The 20,878-nt window shown below is 52.2% G+C and overlaps 1 protein-coding gene across 6 annotated transcripts in view; it reads left to right on the top strand.

The window, feature by feature from the left end:
* Positions 1-2,054: 2,054 nt before the first annotated feature.
* Positions 2,055-20,878, top strand: part of TOM1 (target of myb1 membrane trafficking protein) — a 45,655-nt gene continuing 26,831 nt past the window's right edge. For 2 of the 6 annotated variants that reach the window (XM_039463059.2, XM_039463056.2), the window contains exons 1-3: positions 2,060-2,304; positions 18,925-19,009; positions 20,781-20,859. In XM_039463059.2, the coding sequence (XP_039318993.1) occupies positions 2,253-2,304; positions 18,925-19,009; positions 20,781-20,859 (216 nt within the window). In that variant the 5' untranslated portion in view covers positions 2,060-2,252. Of the gene's footprint in view, positions 2,305-18,924; positions 19,010-20,780; positions 20,860-20,878 lie in introns of all 6 variants that reach the window. The other 4 variants (XM_039463054.2, XM_039463055.2, XM_039463058.2 and 1 more) reach the window with 4 other exon arrangements.

Raw genomic sequence — 20,878 nt, 5'->3', positions numbered from 1 at the left:
AATAAATAAAGGTTAATGGAAGAATTCGAAAGAAGTTCATGCTAAACATACTCCATATGACTAAGCAATAAGGTTAAGTGAAGAAAGACACAGAAGGTACCTGACATGAAGGTCATCTTAAGTGGACAGCTTCCCGTTTATACTCCAAATACCATTACTGAAAGGTAGATTTTTTTAAGCTTTCATATGCTAGTCAGTGGGTTAGACAACAGTGGTGAGCAAAACAGAAATAGCAGCCCAGCCCCCGTGGAGATCCAGACTCATGGGGGCAAGGGTATTTGTGAACAGGTCTCATAAGTGTTGTGGAAACACTTCAAAGCAGTTCTTACATTGTACAGTAAAGACCATCGGGCCCCATGGCTGCTCAGACAAGTGAAGCTACAGAAGTGATTAAGTTCTTTTTTTTTTTTTTTTTTTTTTTTTTTGGAGACAGAGTCTCACTCCATCACCAGGCGCTAGGCTGGAGTGCAGTGGCACAATCTTGGCTCACTGCAACCCCTGCCTCCCGGGTTCAAGCAATTCTGCCTCAGCTTCTGGAGTAGCTGGGACTACAGGCACACGCCACCACGCCCAGGTAATTTTTGTATTTTTAGTAGAGACGGGATTTCACCATGTTGGCCAGGATGGTCTCGATCTCTTAACCTCGTGATCTGCCCGCCTCGGCCTCCCAAAGTGCTGGGATTACAGGCTTGAGCCACTGCACCCGGCCCGAGAAGTGTTTTTGTTTTTGTTTTTTTGAGACGAGTCTCCCTCTGTCACCCAGGCTATAGTGCAGTGGCATGATCTCAGCTCACTGCAACCTCTGCCCCCTGGGTTCAAGCAATTCTCATGCCTCAGCCCCCTGGGTTCAAGCAATTCTCATGCCTCAGCCCCCTGAGTAGCTAGGACCTCAGGCGTTCACCACCACACTGAGCTGATTTTCGTATTTTAGTAGAGACGGCATTTCACCATGTTAGTCAGGCTGGTTTCGAATGCCTGACCTCAGGTGATCCGCCCACCTCAGCCTCCCAAAGTGCTGGGATTACAGATGTGAGCCACCACGCCTGGCTTAATTTAGGTTTTCTATCCAAAATTTGTGCAGTTTGCTAGCCTTTCAGATTTAAAAACCGCAAACATTACAATAAATACTAAAGCACCCACAGAAGCCAGACTACTAAAGCCATGGTTATTGTATTTTTGGAGTACATGCCAGAAGAAAAGGTCATAACCCATAGATAATTATCTGGTGTGTAGGTATCAGCAGACACACCGCACACAGCCAGGAAGGCTGAAAAGACTAGAATCAACGCTGGGAAAGTCCTCTATGATTATTAGCTTGGGGTCCACGGTTGTACTTCAGGGACCCCAGAAACTCCCTGAGGTTATAAGCAAAATTGTATCGCTGCCTTTTTTCTTCGGAAAGGCTCATGGCTTTTGTGAAATTCTCAAAGGAGGCTGTGACCTGAATAAAATATGTTTAAAAAATGGTTACGAGTCCTTGATCTAATTCCAGTATCTAAAGAAAATGCGAGCTGTGTTTGGCTCACACAGAAAATTTATGACAGAGACAGGTTATCAGAGCTCCACTCGTGACTACATCTCTGTGCTTTCTGCCATCCTGGGCGCTAGCGGGAATTGCGATGCAATTCATTAAATTGCTTCTCAGTCTCAAGAGATGACAAAGCCCTTGCCCTTGCTTCTGATTTAAGGTAAGATAATTTGGGCTGCAAGCAGTGTGCATCTTGGAGCAAGGAGGCCTTGACATCAAAAAGGAAGAGTCCTATCGGGGCAAGGAGACAGCCCAGAGAGGCTGTCACCGAGGGAAGGTAGGTGTGCAGTCACAGTGAGGTTCCAAAGACTAAGGGCTAAGACACTGAGAGTCTCAGCTTCTGTGTAACCTCACCCAAGTCACTTCCCTGGTCTACGACCCAGTTTCCCAGATATGCAAAGGGTCCTTTAGACCACGCCCCTAAACCCCTTTTTAAAAGTCAGGGGCGTGGCTTAACGAGGCGCGCGCTTCCCGGGTCCCGCCCGCAGGCCCTACGTAGTGCTTGCCGCCCGCCGCCGCCGAGGAAGCCGCAGCGAGGTCGTCGCCCGCCGCCTCGGGGGCGGGACCCTCGCGCGTCAGGGCGGGGCCTGTGGTCGAGCTCCGCGGTGCCGCCGCCCCGCCCACGCCAATTCGCCGGTCTTCGGGCGCGTCACGTGACGGGTCGGCGGCGCTGGCGGTTGCTGTCAGCTGATTCCCGGGGTTGGTGGCAGCGGCGGTAGCAGCGATGGACTTTCTCCTGGGGAACCCGTTCAGCTCTCCAGTGGGACAGCGCATCGGTGAGTCCCTGGAGCCTCCCACAGGTCCGCCCCGGTGCTCCGCACCCAGCTTCGGTCCCCTGGGTGCCTCCCGGTGCCTAGTCACGGAGGCAGGGAGGGCAACGAGGCTGGCGTGTCGCTCTCCGACCTGGCTCTGCCCAGCGTTCCGCCCTCCGTTGATTGACAAGAACGTGGGCCATTAGGAAGCCTCGGCTTGTGATGGATGTATGCGACAGCCTGTAGGTGGGGAGGGAGGGCGGGTCCGGATGTCCACGGCGCAGCCAATGTGCGTCTGCTGGGGGTCCTGAATCAAGGGAGAAAGTTTTAGGGGTTAAAGGGACTGCGTTGCTGGCCGTGGCTGGGCCGCTCTTCTGGGTCCCGCCTCCTGGGCTCTGGCCGGCTCTTTCCTGGCTCACCGGGCTGTCCGGACCGGGACACCTGAGAAGGGCTAGAAGTCCCTTCTCCGAGGACCGCGGAGCCCGGGTCTAGGGGGCGACTGGCCGGAGGGGGCCCAGCGCCGGACAGCCCGCGGCCAGGCCTCGCAGACCCGGGTCTCAGGACGTGTCCGCCTGGGCTCCTTTCTCGACCCAGCCTCAAATGGAGCCGCACAGACTCCCAGAACCTGAGCGTAAGGTGGTCGGAAAAACCCGCCGGCTCAGCCCGCCTCGGTGTTCCGTAGATGGGGCAGCCGGACACTCGGGCCCAGCCGAGCCCAGGACACCTGGCGCCTGGCTGCTGGTCCGTGGTTGTTTGCACCCTGGTGACAGGAGGCTGAAGTTCTGTGACGCAGCCTCCCTGGGCCGAGGTTTCCTCTCCTGTAATTGGCGGGTAGTAATGGTTCCCACCTCCGTGGGCTTGTTGTGAAGATTAAATTCCTTAATAAATGTGAAATACTTAGAACAATGCCAGGTACGTGGCCAGTGCCGTATTAAAAAAAAAAAAAAAAAAAAAAAAAAGTAGTTATGTTTATTATCATTGGGCTGGGCGCGGTGGCTCCGCCTGTAAACCCTGCACTTTGGGAGGCCAAGGCAGGCAGATCGCTTGATCCCAGGAGTTTGAGACCAGCCTGGGCAACGAGACCCTGTCTCTACAAAAATACACATATATGCAAAAATTAGCCTGGCAAGGTGGTGCGTGCCTGTGATCCCAGCCACTCGGTAGGCAGAGCTGGGAGGATTGCTTGCACCTGGGAAGTCGGGGCTGCGGTGGGACCTGATGGCGCCACTGTACTCCAGCCTGGACATCGCAGGGAGATCTGAATCTCCTGAAACACATACACATACGTACATGTACATATACATACACATGCGTACATATACGCATATATTTACACACATACATTGTTCCTGAGATACCACCAAGTGACGATTGGGAATCCCTGGAAATTGTTGGGCAGTAGGTCTCATAGGATGCTCATTCGCGGATACCAACACCGTGAGAACCGACGTGCCTTGGCCCAAACAGCCACACTTCTCCGGGCGATGGTCTGGGTGTTCCCCATTCTTGCATGAAGAAACCATCACATTACTGTGAAATTACTTGTCATCTTTTTTTTTTTTTTTTCCCGAGACGGAGTTTCGCTCTTGTTACCCAGGCGGGAGTGCAATGGCGCGATCTCGGCTCACCGCAACCTCCACCTCCTGGGTTCAGGCAATTCTCCTGCCTCAGCCTCCTGAGTAGCTGGGATTACAGGCACGCGCCACCATGCCCATCTAGTTTTTTGTATTTTTAGTAGAGACGGGGTTTCACCATGTTGACCAGGATGGTCTCGATTTCTTGACCTTGTGATCCACCTGCCTCGGCCTCCCAAAGTGCTGGGATTACAGGCGTGAGCCACCGCGCCCGGCCTTGTCATCTTTTTGATGATGACTTTTCATCTTATGTCCAGACTGGGAAAATTTTAAGACAAGACATTCTTTCCATTCTTACTGTCTTGGAAGCCAAACCTCACTAAAGCTTGTCGACCCAGCTCTGTGTTGTAATCGCCACTGTGGCTGTTGGTGGCTCTTCCGAGGTTTTGTAATCAATGCTCTCCAAGGGGGAGGTGTCAGTCCAGGATTTACACACCAGGAAGCTCCTCAACCGGGGAGGTGAGCTGCCCTCTCAGAAGACCCCCGCCCTCCCCTGGACACACGCCCACCCCGCAGTGAGTCATAGTTTTGGAGCTGAAAAGAGAAGGCAGCTCTCCTATTTTTCTCTGACTACAGAAACCACTGCTTTTATCACATGCCAAGTTTAAGACTTCCTAATTAAAAATAAACAAGTAAATAAAAGACCTGGTTTCAAAGTGAGCCGCATACTCTTAAGGCTTTCTGGAGAGGCTCACCTGGGTTCTGGATTTCAGTTGGTCAAAGAAAACTTCTCTTCTTACCCTGAAGGGTCGCCTTTCTTGGGCAAGAAATACTTCTGTCCAAAAAGAATGCTACTAATTCATAATACCTTAGAGCACAAATAGAATTGTACCACAAAAAGAGCCTTCCCTTGGAGACCTGACTTGGTAGTTCTCATCAGAATTCCTAGGAGGGCTTGTTAAAGCCATGATGTCTGGGCCCAACCCCAGAGTTTCTGATTTGCCAGGTCTGGAGTGGGACTCTAGAATGTGAATTTCTTTCTCTTTTTTTTTTTTTTTCGAGATGGTGTTTCACTCTTGTTGCCAGGCTGGAGTGCAATGGCATGGTCTCGGCTCACTGCAACCTCCACCTCCCAGGTGCAAGCGATTCTGCTGCCTCAGCCTTCCCAGTAGCTGGGATTACAGGCATGCACCACCACACCCAGCTAATTTTGTATTTTTAATAGAGATGGGGTTTCTCCATGTTGGCCAGGCTGGTCTCAAACCCCTGACCTCAGGTGATTCACCCACCTCAGCCTCCCAAACTGCTGGGATTACAAGTGTGAGCCACCGCTATGGCTAGAATGTGAATTTCTGGTGAGTTCCCAGGTAATGCCAATGCTGCTGGATTGGAGACAACATACTGAAAGCCTGTGTTCCAACCCATCCCCTTTTACACTGGCGGAGACTGAGGTCCCGAGGGGAAAAGTGGAGGCTGTGACTCACCACGACCCCAGTGAATTGACAGCAAAACTGAGCCATTGAAATCTGGACCAAAGCTGAAGAGGCTCCAAAAGTAGAATTAAATGAAGAGTTTGAGTTAATCCCCTCAGTATTCCATATTCTTTTAGATAAAGAGGCGGAGGAAGTACTGCTCACTGGCTGTGATTACTGATGACACAGTAAAGCTGCTTGTAATTCTGTAAACTAGGCCCCTCTGCTGCAGGAGTGCAGTCTCTTCTCAAGCCTGCCGGCTCCCATGCCCTTGTTGATAGCAGAGTTGTAGAGCAGTATGGAATTGACATCCCTCAGATGGCAGGTTCGAATGATGCTAATCAGGAATGAGTGTCAGTCACTCAAATCACAAAGTTCTCATCTGCTGCCCCCCCCAACTCACTCTCTCTCTCTCTCTCTCTCTCTCTCTCTCTCTCTCTCTCTCCTTTGTGCTTGCTGGTCCCTCTGCCTGGGTTGCTTACTCCTGTGCCCCCAGAGAGAAGCTGCAGATCACCCTTCAAAGTACAGGGCATCATCACCTCCTCCCTGAGGCCCTCCCCAACCCCTTTGGAACCAGACATTGCTCTTTTATTCTCCCATTATCCTAGGTCCTTGGGTCCCCTCAGTCTATGACTTTGGGCTCTGAGTCTCAGCTTCCTCCTTGGTAGAATGTTGCTAACAGCATCTGCCTCACAGGGTGGTTGCTAGAATGAAGCAAGATAGTCCTCTGAGTGCCTGGCACGGTGTGAGTGTGTGGAAATGTTAGCTCTTCTCTTCATCGCCATCATCATTTTTATTCTCTCTCTCTCTCTCTCTCTCTCTCTCTCTCTCTCTCCCCCCCCCCACCCTTTGAGGCGGAGTCTCTGTCGCCCAGGCTGCTGGAGTGCAGTGGCACAGTCTCAGCTCACCGCAACCTCTGCCTCCCGGGTTCAAGCAATTCTCCTGCCTCAGCCTCCTGAATAGCTGGGATTACAGACGCATGACACCACACCCAGCTAATTTTTGTATTTTTAATAGAGATCTGGTTTCACCCTGTTAGCCAGGCTGGTCTTCAACTTCTAACCTCAAGTGATCTGCCCGCCTCGACCTCCCAGAGTGCTGGCATTACAGGCGTGAGCCACCACACCCTGCCTATTTTTGTTATTTCTACCCTCATCATACTGATAGGCCACCATCCCACTCTGTTGGTGGTTGTGCATGTCCACCTCCTCATCTAGGCTGAAATTCTTGAGAGCAGGAACTGTGCCTTATTTCTCCAGACCCTCAGCACCTAGTACAATGCCTGGCACATAGCAGGAAGGAAGAAGGGAGGAAAGGAAAGTAACATTTTGTGAGGAAACACCATCATACCTCCGCCAGGGATGCTAGTGTCCTGGATATTGATCACGTGGTTACCCGATGCGGTTTTGCTATTTTTTTTCCCCATTTCACCAAAAGTCAGTCTAAGGGAAAGCATCACCTTCCAGCGTTCCACAGCTACTCAGGGTCAGAATCCAGACCCAGGTCTTCTCTTGTATCCTCACCTCATTGCCTCGAGTTGTCCAGGGCTTCTTTTGAATTTATGTCAGTCCGGCCCTTCAGGATCCACTACTCTTGTTCTACCCCCAGACAAGGACATGCACATGGGTCCACACACTTGCGGGTCCCCCTATCCCTGTGGATGAGTAGGGGAGCTTCCCAAGGACAGCGCCCGTAGCTGGGAGGATCCTCAATCCTTTGTACCAGCTGGTGTTGCCACAGCCCACTTCTTTCAAGGATTTCAAACCCTTTTCCAGGTATTCTCTGAGGACAAATCTTACTGGCTCTGGCTTCTTTTTTTTTTTTTTTTTTTTGAAATGGAGTCTTGCTCTGTCACCCAGGCTGGAGTGCAGTGGCGCGATCTCTGCTCACTGCAACCTCTGCTCCCGAGTTCAGGAGATTCTCCTGCCTCAGCGTCCCGAGTAGCTGGGACTACAGGTGTGTGCCACCACGCCGGTTAATTTCTTGTGTTTTTAGTAGAGACGGGGTTTCACCATGTTAGCCAGGATGGTCTTGATCTCCTGACCTCATGATCCGCCCACCTCAGCCTCCCAAAGTGCTGGGATTACAGGCGTGAGCCACCGTGCCCCGCCCCTGGCTGTTTTATAAACAGATGTCAAGAATCCCATTTTTCATTTCTGGCTATCAGCTCACCCCTAAGCACTTGGAGTTCAAATCCTAGCTGATTGCTGAGAGCAAATTGCAAACAACAGAGGTGGTAAATACGGGCAGTCCCTGGGGTGAGCCTCCGTGGTTAGGGTGGTGGGAGCTGGATGTGAGGGGAGAAGAGCCCAGAGCCTAGAGACTCAGCCCTGGAGGGGAAAGTGAGAGTCAGAGCTGTCTTTGAATCCACAAAAGCCAAGCCAGGGGAGCCACAAGAAGGAATCACAGAAGAGGCTGGAAAGCAGACATTTAATGACGCTGAGGAGACACCAGGCTGGGAGGCAGGGCACCTGGTTCCAGCTCTGCTTCCGCTCCTATGTCCCAGTCCCTCTCCATTGCCCGTCTCCCCTGTCAGCAGCACAGATGTGCCACCATTCTCCCTCTGCTTCCAGAGGATTGGTGAGGAGCAAGAGAGGGGATATATAGGGACAGAGAAGGGTTGATACCAGAGGGAATCATCCAGTCAACCGATGGCTGTTGAGGAGGATGATAGAACTGACTGGACAAGGCTCCAAGGACACAGTGCGTCATTACAGGAATAAGCAGTTCGGTTTCCGCATCAGTCGCTGTCCCTAGAGACTTGCAAAGATGGAACTGTCTGCCTTGCTTGGTAGTGAGCTCTCCACCACGGGAGCTATGAAGGCAGAAGCTGGGGTGGGGAGGGCAACTGTTAGAGCATTCCTGCGTTGGTTAGCAGAGTGGCCTAGACCAGGGTCAGTGAGCTTTTTCTATAGAGGGCCAGATAGTAAATACTGGTAGTTTGTGAGCCAGATGGTCTCTGCTGCAGTTACCGAGCTCTACTGTTACAGCACAAAGCAGCCAGAGACCACAGGTGAATGAATGAGAGTGACTGCGCTCCAATACAACTGTGGTCAGTGAAATTTGAATTTCATGTGATTTTCACATACCGTGAAATATTCTTCTTCAGCATTTCTTCCCACTATTTAAAAATATAAAGACCATCTGTAGCTTGAGGACCATACAAAAACAGGCTGAATATGGCATATAGGTTCATAGTTTGCTGACTTCTGAATCAGAGCAGCTGGCCAGAGGCAGAATGATGGAGCACAGTGTTCGTCAAAGTGGATATCAGAGCACTCACACTGGGAACGCTTGAGGGTACTTATCCCCGCAGCATGCCTGCAGGAGCCCTGATATCTTGAAGCCTCTGTTTCCTGATCCTTAAGTAGAAGAGCCACCCACATCAGAGCCCCAGGTTTCTGTCTTGAGGTTGACAGAGCTTTGTCTAGAAAAGGCTTTGTATCAGCTGTACACATACTAGCTATACACAAATTAGTAGGGCCCAGGGTGAGCTTGAGTCAGACTGAATGGTCTGAGTCCTGGTTCGTTCTTCACCAGCTTTGTTACCTGGAGCAAGTTACTTAACCTCTCTGTTCTTCAGTTTCCTCATCTGTCCAATGAGGATAATAAAGCACCTGTCAGATGGGGCTGTTGTTGTGTTGTAAAGCACTTCCTGCCAGACAGGGAGTGTCTGTAATTGTTAGCTGTTGTGATTCTTCACTGTTGTTAGCATTCCTGGGACCCAGCCTGAGTTAGTACGTAGCCAAGCCAAGTGCCAGCCCAAGATTCTGACTCCAGTGCAGCCTTTGTGATGGTCTTTGTGTCCCTGGCAAATGAGCAGTCACTGGCTGCGTGGCAGCCACATTCACAGACAGGTCAAGTTTCAGGCCATGGGGAGGAGCAAATTCTCACTTGGAAATTAAGGCCTTGGCCTGCCCCTATGGATAGAACTGGTAAATAGGTTTTGTTCCCTTAGTGAGCTCAAAGAAATAAGAGTAAGTTTCCAGACTTCCACCCTCCTGGTTTAAAAAAAAAATAAAACCTTCAGTAAACCCTCAGTGTCTCCTAATTAGCCTGGGGCCATCACCCCAGAAGCAGGGGGATTCAGGACAGGTCAACTCTTTACTCCCTTACGAAGGAGATCTGGAGGGCCAGCTGCAGTGGCTTATGCCTATAATCCCAGCACTTTGGGAGGCCAAGGCAGGCAGATCAGGAGATCAGGAGATCGACGCCATCCTGGCTAACATGGTGAAACCCGTCTTTACCAAAAACATACAAAAAATTAGCCAGACATGGTGGCCCACACCTGCAATCCCAGCTACTCAGGAGGCTGAGGCAGGAGAATCGCTTGAACCTGGAAGGCAGAGGTTGCAGTAAGCCAAGATCTCACCACCAAGATCACCGGGGTGACAGAGCGAGATTCTATCTGATTTAAAAAAAAAAAAAAAAAAAAAAAAAAAAAAAAAAAACACCTAAGGAGATCTTGATCTAGGCCAGTGCCCTCCAAGCTTCACATAGCTGCTTTGTGGTTTGTGGGTACCCCTCACCACCTTCATTATTATTTTCAGAGGCTTTTCTTTTCATTGGCTTATCTGTTAAAATTTGACCTCATCCTGTGTGATTATATCCATGAAATCATGGCTTTGATGTTCAGGTTTTTTTTCCTATCCTGCGTATGTCTGTCTAAAAATGTCATTTTAAGTTTCCCCATGAGCCCACCGGGCGTGATCTCAGGTAGCTTATTTTGATCTCTGGGACATAAGCAGCCTGAAATAGGGTCACAGCTTCGTCTCCGCATCCGAAGAGCTGGGTTCAGGCGCCAGCTCCGCCCCTTCCTGGCTGTGTCCCTCGGGTCTCTACCTCAAGGGACGTGGGAAACTTGGAAGTTGACAGAGCACTGCGAAGTGCAGTGAGAGCCACTGCACAAGACCTGGGAGGGGAACCGGGCCTCGCTCCTGCTGGGGAAGGTTGCGAAGGGAAGGATGAGCCAGGGGAGGAGGGAGGGGGAGAGACCAGCCAGACCGCAGGGGCTGAGACAGACTGAGAATTTAGGGACAGACAGAGGTGTCTACTGTTTGAACCTATTTGTGTTTGTGCAGTATAAACCCTGCAGTGGTTAACTCTACGTGTCAACTTGGCTAGGCCAGAGGAGACACATATTTGGTCACATGTTACTTTAGATGTTTCTGTGAACGTATGTCTTACATGAGACTAACATTTAAATCACTAGACCAGCGTAAAGCGGATTGCCCTTCATAGCGTGGGTGGGCCTCATCCAATCAGTTGAAGGCCTGAATAGAAAAAGACTGACCTCCCCAGAACAAGAGGGTATTTGGCCAGCAGATTGCCCTTGCCCGTGCACTCAGATGGCATCTGTTCCCTGGATCTCCAGCCTGCCAGCTTGGCCTGCAGATCTTCAACTTGCTAAGCCTTCACAACTGCACGAGCCAATTCCTTAAGCGCTCGCTCTCTCTCTCTCTCTCTCTCTCTCTCTCTCTCTCTCTCTCTCTCGTGTGTGTGTGTGTGTGTGTGTGTCTTTCTCTTTCTGTAGGTTCCTTCTCTCTAGAGAACCCTGACTAACACAAACCCCGCTTCACCCCTGGCCACCCAGATTGTCAGCAACACCTTTGACACTCCCAAGTGGGGACTGAGGATAAATGGCATCCACCTCGGCCAGCCGCTTCAAGCCTCTGCCTTCACAGCCTCATTCCCTCTTACCTGGGGAGTTTTAGAAAACCTTCTTCATCTCACTGACATTTCCCTTTGTTAGGTACTATAGTTAGTTACATCGACTTGAAGATTGTGGGTTGCGGAAGCAATACCCTCTGCAAGGTATTTTAGGGTTTCTCTTGTGGTTTGTGGTTAAAAAAATAACAAAGGACAGGCAGCCAAGGTTTTGAGGAAGGGTGGCTCGGGAAATTAGGAGATGGATGGAACTTTCCACGCTGGGTCTGGAAAGAGATATTCATTTGAAAAATAGGCCTCAAGTCACGTTGCTGGCTGAAAAAAAAAAAAAATGGCTTCTCAACATTTGTGATTTTAAAATCTCTTATGGGAGTGCTTAAAATTTTCAGTCGTTTTGTACTTGATATGCTTGTAGAGAATAGCATTTATTCTGGAGTTTGAAATGTACACTCTCCTCCTCACACATCCCTTATTCTGTAAAGGAGGAACTGAGGCACAGAGAGGCTGAGGAGTCACCCAGGGTCTCACAGCGGTAGCTGCTCGAGAGTCTGGGCAGGATCTGTCTGTTTCTGCGTCTCATCCTCCCAACTTTTCCCTTAGAACTAAATGAGGCCAGGCACAGTGGCTCACGTGTGCAAACCCAGCACTTTGAGAGGCCAAGGCAGGCAGATCACCTGAGGTCAGTTGTTCGAAACCAGCCTGGTCAACACGGTGAAATCCCATCTCTACTAAAAATACAAAGAATAGCTGGGTGTGGTGGTGGGCGCCTATAATCCTAGCTACTCTGGAGGCCGAGTCAGGAGAATCGCTTGAACCGGTGAGGCAGAGGTTACGGTGAGCTGAGATCTCACCGCTATACCCCAGCCTGGATGACAGAGCAAGACTCCATCTCAAAACAACAGCAACAACAAAAAAAGAACTAAAAGAGACCTGCTGGGTTTCCCTTTGAGTGAAAACATCGTGTCCACCTAGAATGAATTAGTTTGGTGATGGCTCCTTCTGTACTTCTGCCTAACCTTCTTTACCATGTTGGTTTCATTCTGGTGCTTGTGTTCTCATGGTAGGAAGCACGGGCAAAGTCACCAACTGCTGGTGTGTCTGTTATCAAGAAGACGAAACCTTCCCCAGGAGCCCCCCAAGAAACTTCCACTTACATCTCAGTGGCCAGAAGTCACAGGGCCACCTCTAGCTGCAAGGGAGCCTGGAAAAGCTAAACGCTCTGAGCTGGAGGACTGTCTTTCATAACTATTAGTCAGCTGCATGTGGTGGGGTTGGTAAAGATTTCATGTAGTCACTGGGTGCAGTAATAGAAATACAGGGAGTGTGGGGTGTGGGTTCCCACACTGCATTTCCGGATGGACAGCACAGCTGGCCTTTGTCCGGAAGGGTTGGTCAGAATAGTAAAGGCTTTGGAGATCACATCCAAAGCGGAGTGGTCACAGGTCCTGAGGTTGTTAATTGGAGCTCAGATTAAGGAGGGAGGCATATTCAAAGGGCTGGAAGTGGAAGAAAGATTAGGATTTCCACACAATCACACAATAGCTACTGAGGGATCAATGCGTGCCAAAGGGTGGAGGTATTTCACTTCATTTGCAATGTTATAAAGGTTTATTGTGCCGGTGAATGTGGCCTCATCATTCAGTCATTCAGCAAACAGGTACTGCAGGTTTCTCATGGGCCAGGTCCCATCTGGGGTAGACAGTTGGACCGTTCCTGAGCTAGCTATAACCCCCACCCTTAAAGAGCTCACAGACTCCTGGGAGAGAGATGAAGAAACAAAGAAATCTCACACACAGTTAATTTTAATCACTCCGCTAAGCAGTGCTTAGAGTTGTGGTCTGTGGAAAATGCTACTGGCCTGGACTGGAAGGAATGGGCCCTGTGGGGGGTGTCAGGGCAGACTTCACCAGGAGACCTGACCTTTGAGCTGGGCTTAGAAGCATGAGTTGAGGTGAGGAGGAGTACATTTCACATCCTGGAAGAATGTTCAAGCTGGGCGCGGTGGCTCATGCCTTTAATCCCAGCACTTTGGGAGGCCGAGGCGGGTGACTCACCTGAGGTTGGGAGTTTGAGACCAGCCTGATCAATGTAGAGACACCCCGTCTCTACTAAAAATACAAAAACAACCAGGCGTGGTGGTGCGCGCCTGTAATCCCAGCTACTCAGGAGGCCGAGGCAGGAGAATCGCTTGAACCCGGGGGCAGAGGTTGCAGCAGCACAGGCAACAGTGTGAGACTCCAGCTCAAAAAATAAAAATAAAAAAGAAGATGAAGGGAATTCAGCCGACCCCGACCTCCGCTTCATCAGCACGCCCCGCACTGCCGCAGGTCCAGGTCTTTTCCCCCTTGGAAACTTGACCTTTTGTAATTGTCAGTCGTGACCTCCCACTGGACTGACTGTAAATCACCCCTGGGGCAGGCAGGACCTTGCCGGGTGTGCTCACTCGCCTCTCCCTGTAGCCGGGATGACAAGCGTGGAGAATGTTTGAGAAGCACGTAGCGTAGTGGTTACGAATCTGGACTTGAGAGCCCAACCTCTCTGGCTTTGAATCTACTCTGCCTCTCACAAACTGTGTGACCGCAGGCAAGCTGCTAACATCTCCATGCCCCTCCATTTATTCTTCCTCTACCTTACAGGTTGTGGTGAGGGGTGACTGAGGGTGTGGCGTGCTTTATCAGTCCCATGCCTGGTGCATGCCGACTGCCAGATGAGCATGTGAACTGGATGAGCCTGACTGACTGAGGAATGGCATTGCAGACGGGAGCTCAGAGGCGTGAGAGGACAGGCCACATACAGGGAGGGGTACAGCTGCCTGCCTGATGCCAGTCCCTGGAGAGTTCAAGCTTTTGGTCCTCAGGCAGTGGGGGTGATGGATAGTGTTTAAACAGAGGAAGTCGTGCTTGGAATTATGTTTGAGTAGAGTGCGGAGGTGACAGCCCAGGCCTGGGAGGTGGCAGCCTGAGCCAGAGCTGTCTCAGTGATCATGAGACTGTTGGAATGTGCAGGGTGAGAACGAGACGGCTCCAGGCTGTTTTGAAGAAGGCTGGCGTCAAAAGGGGTGGTACCAGCTGGACACAGTAGCTCACGCCTGTAATCCCAGCACTTTGGGAGGGTGAGGTGGGTGGATCACCTAAGGTCAGGAATTTGAGACCAGCCTGGCCAACATGGTGAAACCTCATCTCTACTAAAAATACAAAATCAGCCAGGTGTAGTAGCAGGTGCCTGTAATCCCAGCTACTCGGGAGGCTGAGGCAGGAGAATTGCTTCATCTGGAGGCAGAGGTTGCAGTGAGCCAAGATCGTGCCACTACACTCCAGCCTCAGTGACAGAGTGAGACTGTTGAAAGAGAGAGAGAGAGCAGGGGAGAGGGAAGGGAGACAGGGGAGAGGGAGGGGAGGGGAGGAAGGGAGGAAAGGAAGGGGTGGTACCATACCATGGCCCCCATCTCTGATGCTGCCCGTGGTGTGGTGTGTCTTCGGTGACTACTCATTCTTTCTCTTGGCTGAAGTCACAGTCATCGTAGCTTGGTTACTCATTACTAACCTTTCCTGATGTCATCCTGACATGGTCTGGCTGCAAGGTCACAGCACCGTGTGAGGCAGGCAGTCTTATCCTGATTTTACAGGTGCAAAAACAGAGACTCCGGGGGGCTGAATCTTTGCCCGCAGTCTCTGAGTTAGGTGAGGCCAGTCTAATCATCCCACTCCATCGTGATCTCCATGAGGGGAAGGTGGGTCTTGCCATCGTGCCAGGGAGATTATCTGGAGCCCGCTAGGGAGGCGGTATCTGCACCAGGCCCAACAGGGAGAGGACAAACTGCTGTACAGACACACAGGTGCCCAGAGATCCGAAGCCACAGGCTCGCCAGCCTAGACAGCCACAGAGCCGCCTGGTGACAGGCGGAGGATTGCAGGGCCAGCTCTGTCAGGAGCTGGAAGACAGTGCAGCTGCTACCCAGAGGCCCATGAAGGTTACTGCCAGCAGCTCGGAGGTCAGGGAGTCCGTTGTCATTCTCTTGGTAACTGGTAACCGCTGCCGGTGTTTTTATTCTGCCTTCTTAAAATAGCAAGCTGAGTTACTTCTGTGGTTAAGAACAAAAACAAAGCAAATATTGCCAGATTCCTGTGGGTTTAAAATTCTGCCCTGTTGGAATATGCCTCCTCTGTGGGCATCTGAAGGAAATCCATGACCTTCCCCAGCCCTGCAGTCCACGCCTGGACCTGGCGGAACCTGGAGGAGCCCAGAAGGGGTTGCCAAGCCATGGTCGGGACAGATGTGTCCCACGGCCTCCCGACAGCTGTGTCGAACCGGAATCACTCAGATCAGTCTTGTCCCGATTTTATCTCCTCCTCCTCTTCCTCTCCCCTCTCCTGTTTAGGCCACATCTCCCCTCCCACACTGCAGAAAACCTCCATCTTCAGATTGGCTCTGCCCACTGCCGCCCGCTGCCACTCAGGGCTAAGCAGCTTGGCCGTTGCTTGGGTCACATCAGACTCCTGCACGGGAAGGGGGGCAGAAGGGGGGCAGGTCCTTCTGCCCCACCTGATTCCCAGGTATGGGATTTCTCTTATTTATCAATGTCCCCGCTTCCCTTTAAAAGCCACTGGCTTGCCTTTCCAAAACAACCACAGCCTCTCCTGAAACACTGATGTTCCTCCTCCGGGAGATGAGAGGTGCCCTTCATTTTCAGGGGGGACTGGGGACAGAAGGGGATCTGATGGGGGAACCACTGAGAGGCCTGCCGATGGAGCTCAGGGAGGAGGGGGGCGACTGCCTGCATGGTCGGGAAGGACACCTGGGGAAAGCAGAGCTCCCCGCCCCCACTGAGAGATGGGGGTGGCACAGAAGCCTCAGGCAGCTGCACCACAGCGTCAGCGGCTGCTCCACCCTTTCCTCTGTGTGCTCTTTGGTTGCTGACCTCTCTGTGCCTCAGTTTCCTCGTGAGATGAGGGCATAACGCACACCTGACAGAGTGTGAGAACTAAATCTCATTCTTCCTGTGAACAGCTAATGCTGCTTGGTAGTCTATGGCATATAGCTTGGGAAGTTAAAGTGTTATTGTGGGAGGACGTGAGGCCTGGCCACAGACCAGGGAGACGCAGAAGGATTTGGTCAGGAAGGCCACTGCCATTTGCAGGTTTCAGAGAGTTCCCTCTGGTCCGCGTGGAGAATGGGTGGGAGGAGGGAGGCGGGAGGAGCGAAGAAGCTGAGGTGGTGGTCCAGGGGGAGGATGGTGGCCAGGCTGGGGCAGGGGCAGTGGCAGAGGGGATGGCCAGACGGGGCTGGTGTGATGGCGAGAGATTCGGGAGCTGACTTTGTAGGACTTCGTGGCCTTTAGATGTGGGCGGGGAAAGAGACGACACTAATCCTCTGGCCCGTGTGACTGGGGCTTGCTGAGATGTGGCCTGTGGGGGAGGAGCAGGCTCTGTAGGTTAACGCTGACTGACAGCACTAACCCCTGCCCCAAAACCCTCCAAAGCAGGGCACGGCCCTCTGCTCAGAGGGTCGCTTGTTCAGCCTACTTTGTTCTTCCCAGGTGGCTCTGTGAGTGTGGAACCCCCAAGGGCGGGGGTGTGGTACAAAGAAGCCACCACACGCAATAAACCTTGGCAGGATGGATGACTCTGTCTTTCAGCCCTGTCGCAGGAGCCCTCCTCCACCCTCCAGGCCTGATCTGGGGGTAAAGCAGCCATCCTCTGCCTCAGCCACCTGGCATGTGTCCTGGGCCACCTTGGCATCCGTCTGGCTCCGAACCTTAGGGTGGACCTCAGGTTGGGCCAGTTGCAAAGCCAAGGTCTCAGAGCCCCAGTTTTAGAGTTGGTTGGGCCAGCCTGGCTAGAAGAGGGCCCTGTCCAGTCCCTCAGAGACTGCCCTCCTCCTTCCTCCAGCAGACTGGGTTTAGCATGCGCTTTAGCGTCTTTCGGGCACCCTAAGGCGGGGACCATGCCCATCATGTCCACCATGGCATCCCAGTGCCTGGAATCGGCCTGGCTTACAAATAGCTGTGTAGCAAGTGAGGCGTCACCCGCCCTCCCCGAGCCTCAGCTGTTTCCTGGGCACAGCCATGAGGAGAGAGCCTGCCCTGCAGGATAGCGTGACATCACGTGGAGTAACCAGCTCTACATGCCGACTCTGTCACACATTCCTGATGGATAACAGACACCTGGCAGCACTGTGCCCAAGTGCCAGGACCGCCAGCCAGCAGGTGTGCCGAGGCTGGCAGGACGGCCGCAGAGGCCAGCAGGCAATGCATACTCCACACCGGACGCACGCAGGGGAGGGGCCCTGGAAAGCGCCCTGCATCAGAACAGGATCTCACCCTTAACATGCTGAGCACAGCCTGTCTTATCACACAGTCCTCCGTGTAGTCACGGTATAGACCAGCCAGAGTGATGTGCGTAATAAAACGTCGCCTGCAAGAAACAGGGCACACCGTTGCCTATGTGCACGTGGTCGAACCGGTCTGTGTAAGAATGGCATCTAGGAAGGCGCAGAGAACAAAAAACAGGTCTCGCGTTTAAGAGAATGGACAGCGCTTTTCTTTCCTGAAGACCGTTTATGAAGGTGGTGGCATTGCCAGTCCCCGTGTTCATCATTCATGTAACATCAGTTGGTGCCTCCCACACTACAGTTCACAAAAGGCTGCCAGCCCGGTACCTGCCACCCAGCAGACCTGTAGCCAGTGGTCCCCGCCATGGACCCGGCTTCAAGAACTCTGCAGCCGACTCCTGGCCTGGAAATCTTCCCTTAGAAACTGCCACCAACTGAAAATTTTGTGGAACTGAATGGAGGTGGTGGTGGTTGTATTTAATATGACAAATATACCAAATGCCACTGAATTATACATGGTAAAATGGCTTTATTTTATGTGACTTTCATGTCAACTTTTTAAAAAAAGAAACACCACCACTTACAGGCCGGGCGCAGTGACTCACGCCTGTAATCTCAGCACTTTGGGAGGCTGAGGTGGGTGGATCACAAGGTCAGGAGATCGAGACCATTCTGGCTAATATGGTAAAACTCCATCTCGACTAAAAATACAAAAAATTAGCCAGGCATGGTGGCACGCACCTGTAGTCCCAGCTGTTCTGGAGGCTGAGGCAGGAGAATCACTGGAACCCAGGAAGCGGAAGTTGCAGTGAGCCGAGATCGTGCCACTGCACTCCAGCCTGGGCAACAGAGCGAGACTCCATCTCCAAAAAAAAAAAAAAACCACCACTACTTACTGAGTATTTATTTTGGGCCAGTACCGTGCTGATACCTTGCATGAATCGTCACCTTTTCTTGGGGCAGTTCTGCAGAGTGGCTTGGGCTTGGTCCCTTCTGTGGGTGCCTCGGAAGGGCACAGGAGGGCAAGGCCACCTATTGGTAATTGGAGTCCTTGCCTCCTAGGTAAAGAAGGTCCATGTGAGATTCTAGAGGAAACTGGTTACGGAGGGTGCCTCTAGGAAGAGGGGCTGGGACGGGGACAGAGATCGATTTACCTAACTCCATTGTATACCACTTGAGGACTTTTATATGTTGAACCAATGAATAGTTACCGACTCAAAAAATAATTCTAAAGTCAAGGGAGGACATCTTATCTACAAAAATGAAGCAAAGCACTGCCTCCATATTGTCATGTCAGAAACAAGGACACGGAGGCTGCCTAGATTCCCCTCTGGCGCATCCCTTTGCTACACTCAGAGCCACGGTTTCCTCATCTGTTGAAGGACAGAGGTGTTCCCAGCCTCAGTGGCTACAAGAATCTAGTGACGATGGGCCTGTGTGTGTCAAGCAGTCTCACACAGGGCCAGGCCCTGTGCCCAGGAAGCGTCTGTCATCTTCCTCTTCCCCATCTCTTCCAGCCCTGCACCCCCCTCCCCTCCCACGGTTTGAGTTTACCCATTCGGGACCCCCACACGCCTTTATGACTCATGGTTTCTTCTCAGAGAAAGCCACAGATGGCTCCCTGCAGAGCGAGGACTGGGCCCTCAACATGGAGATCTGCGACATCATCAACGAGACAGAGGAAGGGTAAGGGCCCCCCAAGGTGAGGTTGTGGGGCACAGTTAGAGATGACCATCCACCACGCAGGCAGTGGCTGCCAGGGCAGAACCAGCCAGGGAGACCGGAGGACCCAGGAGGGTGTCGTGGGTGGGATGGGTTTTAGCTGAGCTTCACCTCGTGGACGTGGAGATCAGGGTGCAGGCGGGGCCCCTGCGCAGAGGCTTTCAGACAAGAGCAGTTAGGGCTGCACTGAGGATGCCTGTATCGGGCGGAGGGTGGAGGGTGCTGGGAATCACAGAGGGGACAGGGAGCGCAGGCTGGCACCCGAGCTTGGGGCCTCCCACCACCGTGACCCCGAGGCTCTTCAACCCTCCCCGACCTCCCCCACTCACTGTGGCCTCCCCTGAGTTCCTGCAGGGCACCAAGTTCCTCTGCACCTAACCTTGGTCCAGGCTCTAACCTTGACCGGAACTGCTCTGCCCCCACTGCCCCCGCCGGGCCTTCCCGTCCGTCAAGGCCCAGCTACAAAACCACCTCCTTGGAGGCCCTTTCTGGCCACCCCCATCCTCACCCCTGCCCTTTTTCCGGGGCCTGCTTATTCCCTGCTCTTCTTTGGGTTTCCCCGCAATGTGAGGAGGAGGCAGGGCCATATGGTCTTTCTGCCACTGTACCCCCAGCACCTGGCATGATGCCACACACGTATTCGGTGCTTGTAAGACTACTATGGGCCAGACATGGTGGTTCACACTGGTAGTCTCGGCATTTGGGGAGGCTGAGGCAGGAGGATCACTTGAGCCCAGGAATTCCGGGCTGCAGTGAGCTGTGATTGCGCCACTGCACTCCACCCTGGGCAACAGAGTGAGACTCTGTCTCAGGGAAAAAAAAAAAAAAAAAAGACTTGAATGGAAGATAAATGGACAGAGCAGCTGGCCAGGACGGGGCATCAGAACACTCTGCTGGCTGGGCTCGGGGCTCATGCCTGTAATCCCAACACTTTGGGAGGCCAAGGTGGGAGGATCATTTCAGCCCAGGAGTTTGAGACTAGCCTGGGCAACATAGCAAGACCCCATCTCTGTTTTTTCTTTTTTTAATAAAAGTACTATGCCTCGAGGTTATTTGTTCTTAAACTCGAGCATGCATGAGAAACCCCTGGGGAGCATGAGAAGCATTCAGATTCAGAGGCCCCAGGCTTTGAGAATTTGGTTTATGTGGTCTAGGGGTGGGGCCTAGGGTTCTACATTTTTTTAAGTCTCTTTTTTTCTTTTAGAGACAGGGTCTCCCTTTGTCGCCCAAGCTAGAGTACAGTGGCGCAATCTCAGCTTACTGCAACCTCTGCCTTCCGGGTTCAAGCAATTCTCCCGCCCCAACCTCCCGAGTAGCTGGGACTACAGGCTGGTACCACCACGCCCGGCTAATTGTTGTATTTTTAGTCGGGACAGGGTTTCACCATGTTGGCCAGGCTGCTCTCGAACTCCTGGCCTCAAGTGATCCACCCACCTCTGCCTCCCAAAGTCCTGGCATTACAGGCATGAGCCACCGCACCCAGCCAGGTTCTGCATTTTTAACAAGATACTCTAACCTTTTCTCAAAGTGACTCTGCTGCGGGAGGTCCAGGGGCCACAGGCTGTGGGTCCCTGCTAAGCAGTGGGCTAGGAAGACTCGGATGTGATCAGAACCTGGCTGGATGCACAAAACAGATGGGTCACGGGGAGGATGGCCAAATCAGAGCTGTTCCAACTCTCCAGGGCCTCTGCTGTTGGTAAGGGACTCTGTTCCTTCTTCTTATCCTCCTTCTTAGTCCCAAAGATGCCCTCCGAGCAGTGAAGAAGAGAATCGTGGGGAATAAGAACTTCCACGAGGTGATGCTGGCTCTCACGGTGAGTTCCCCATCTGTCT

This window comes from Saimiri boliviensis, chromosome 21 (assembly GCF_048565385.1).
Source record: "Saimiri boliviensis isolate mSaiBol1 chromosome 21, mSaiBol1.pri, whole genome shotgun sequence".
Taxonomy (NCBI): Eukaryota; Metazoa; Chordata; class Mammalia; order Primates; family Cebidae; genus Saimiri; species Saimiri boliviensis.
The sequence above is the reverse complement of the archived record's forward strand: the minus strand, read 5'-3'. Positions and strand labels throughout refer to the sequence as shown.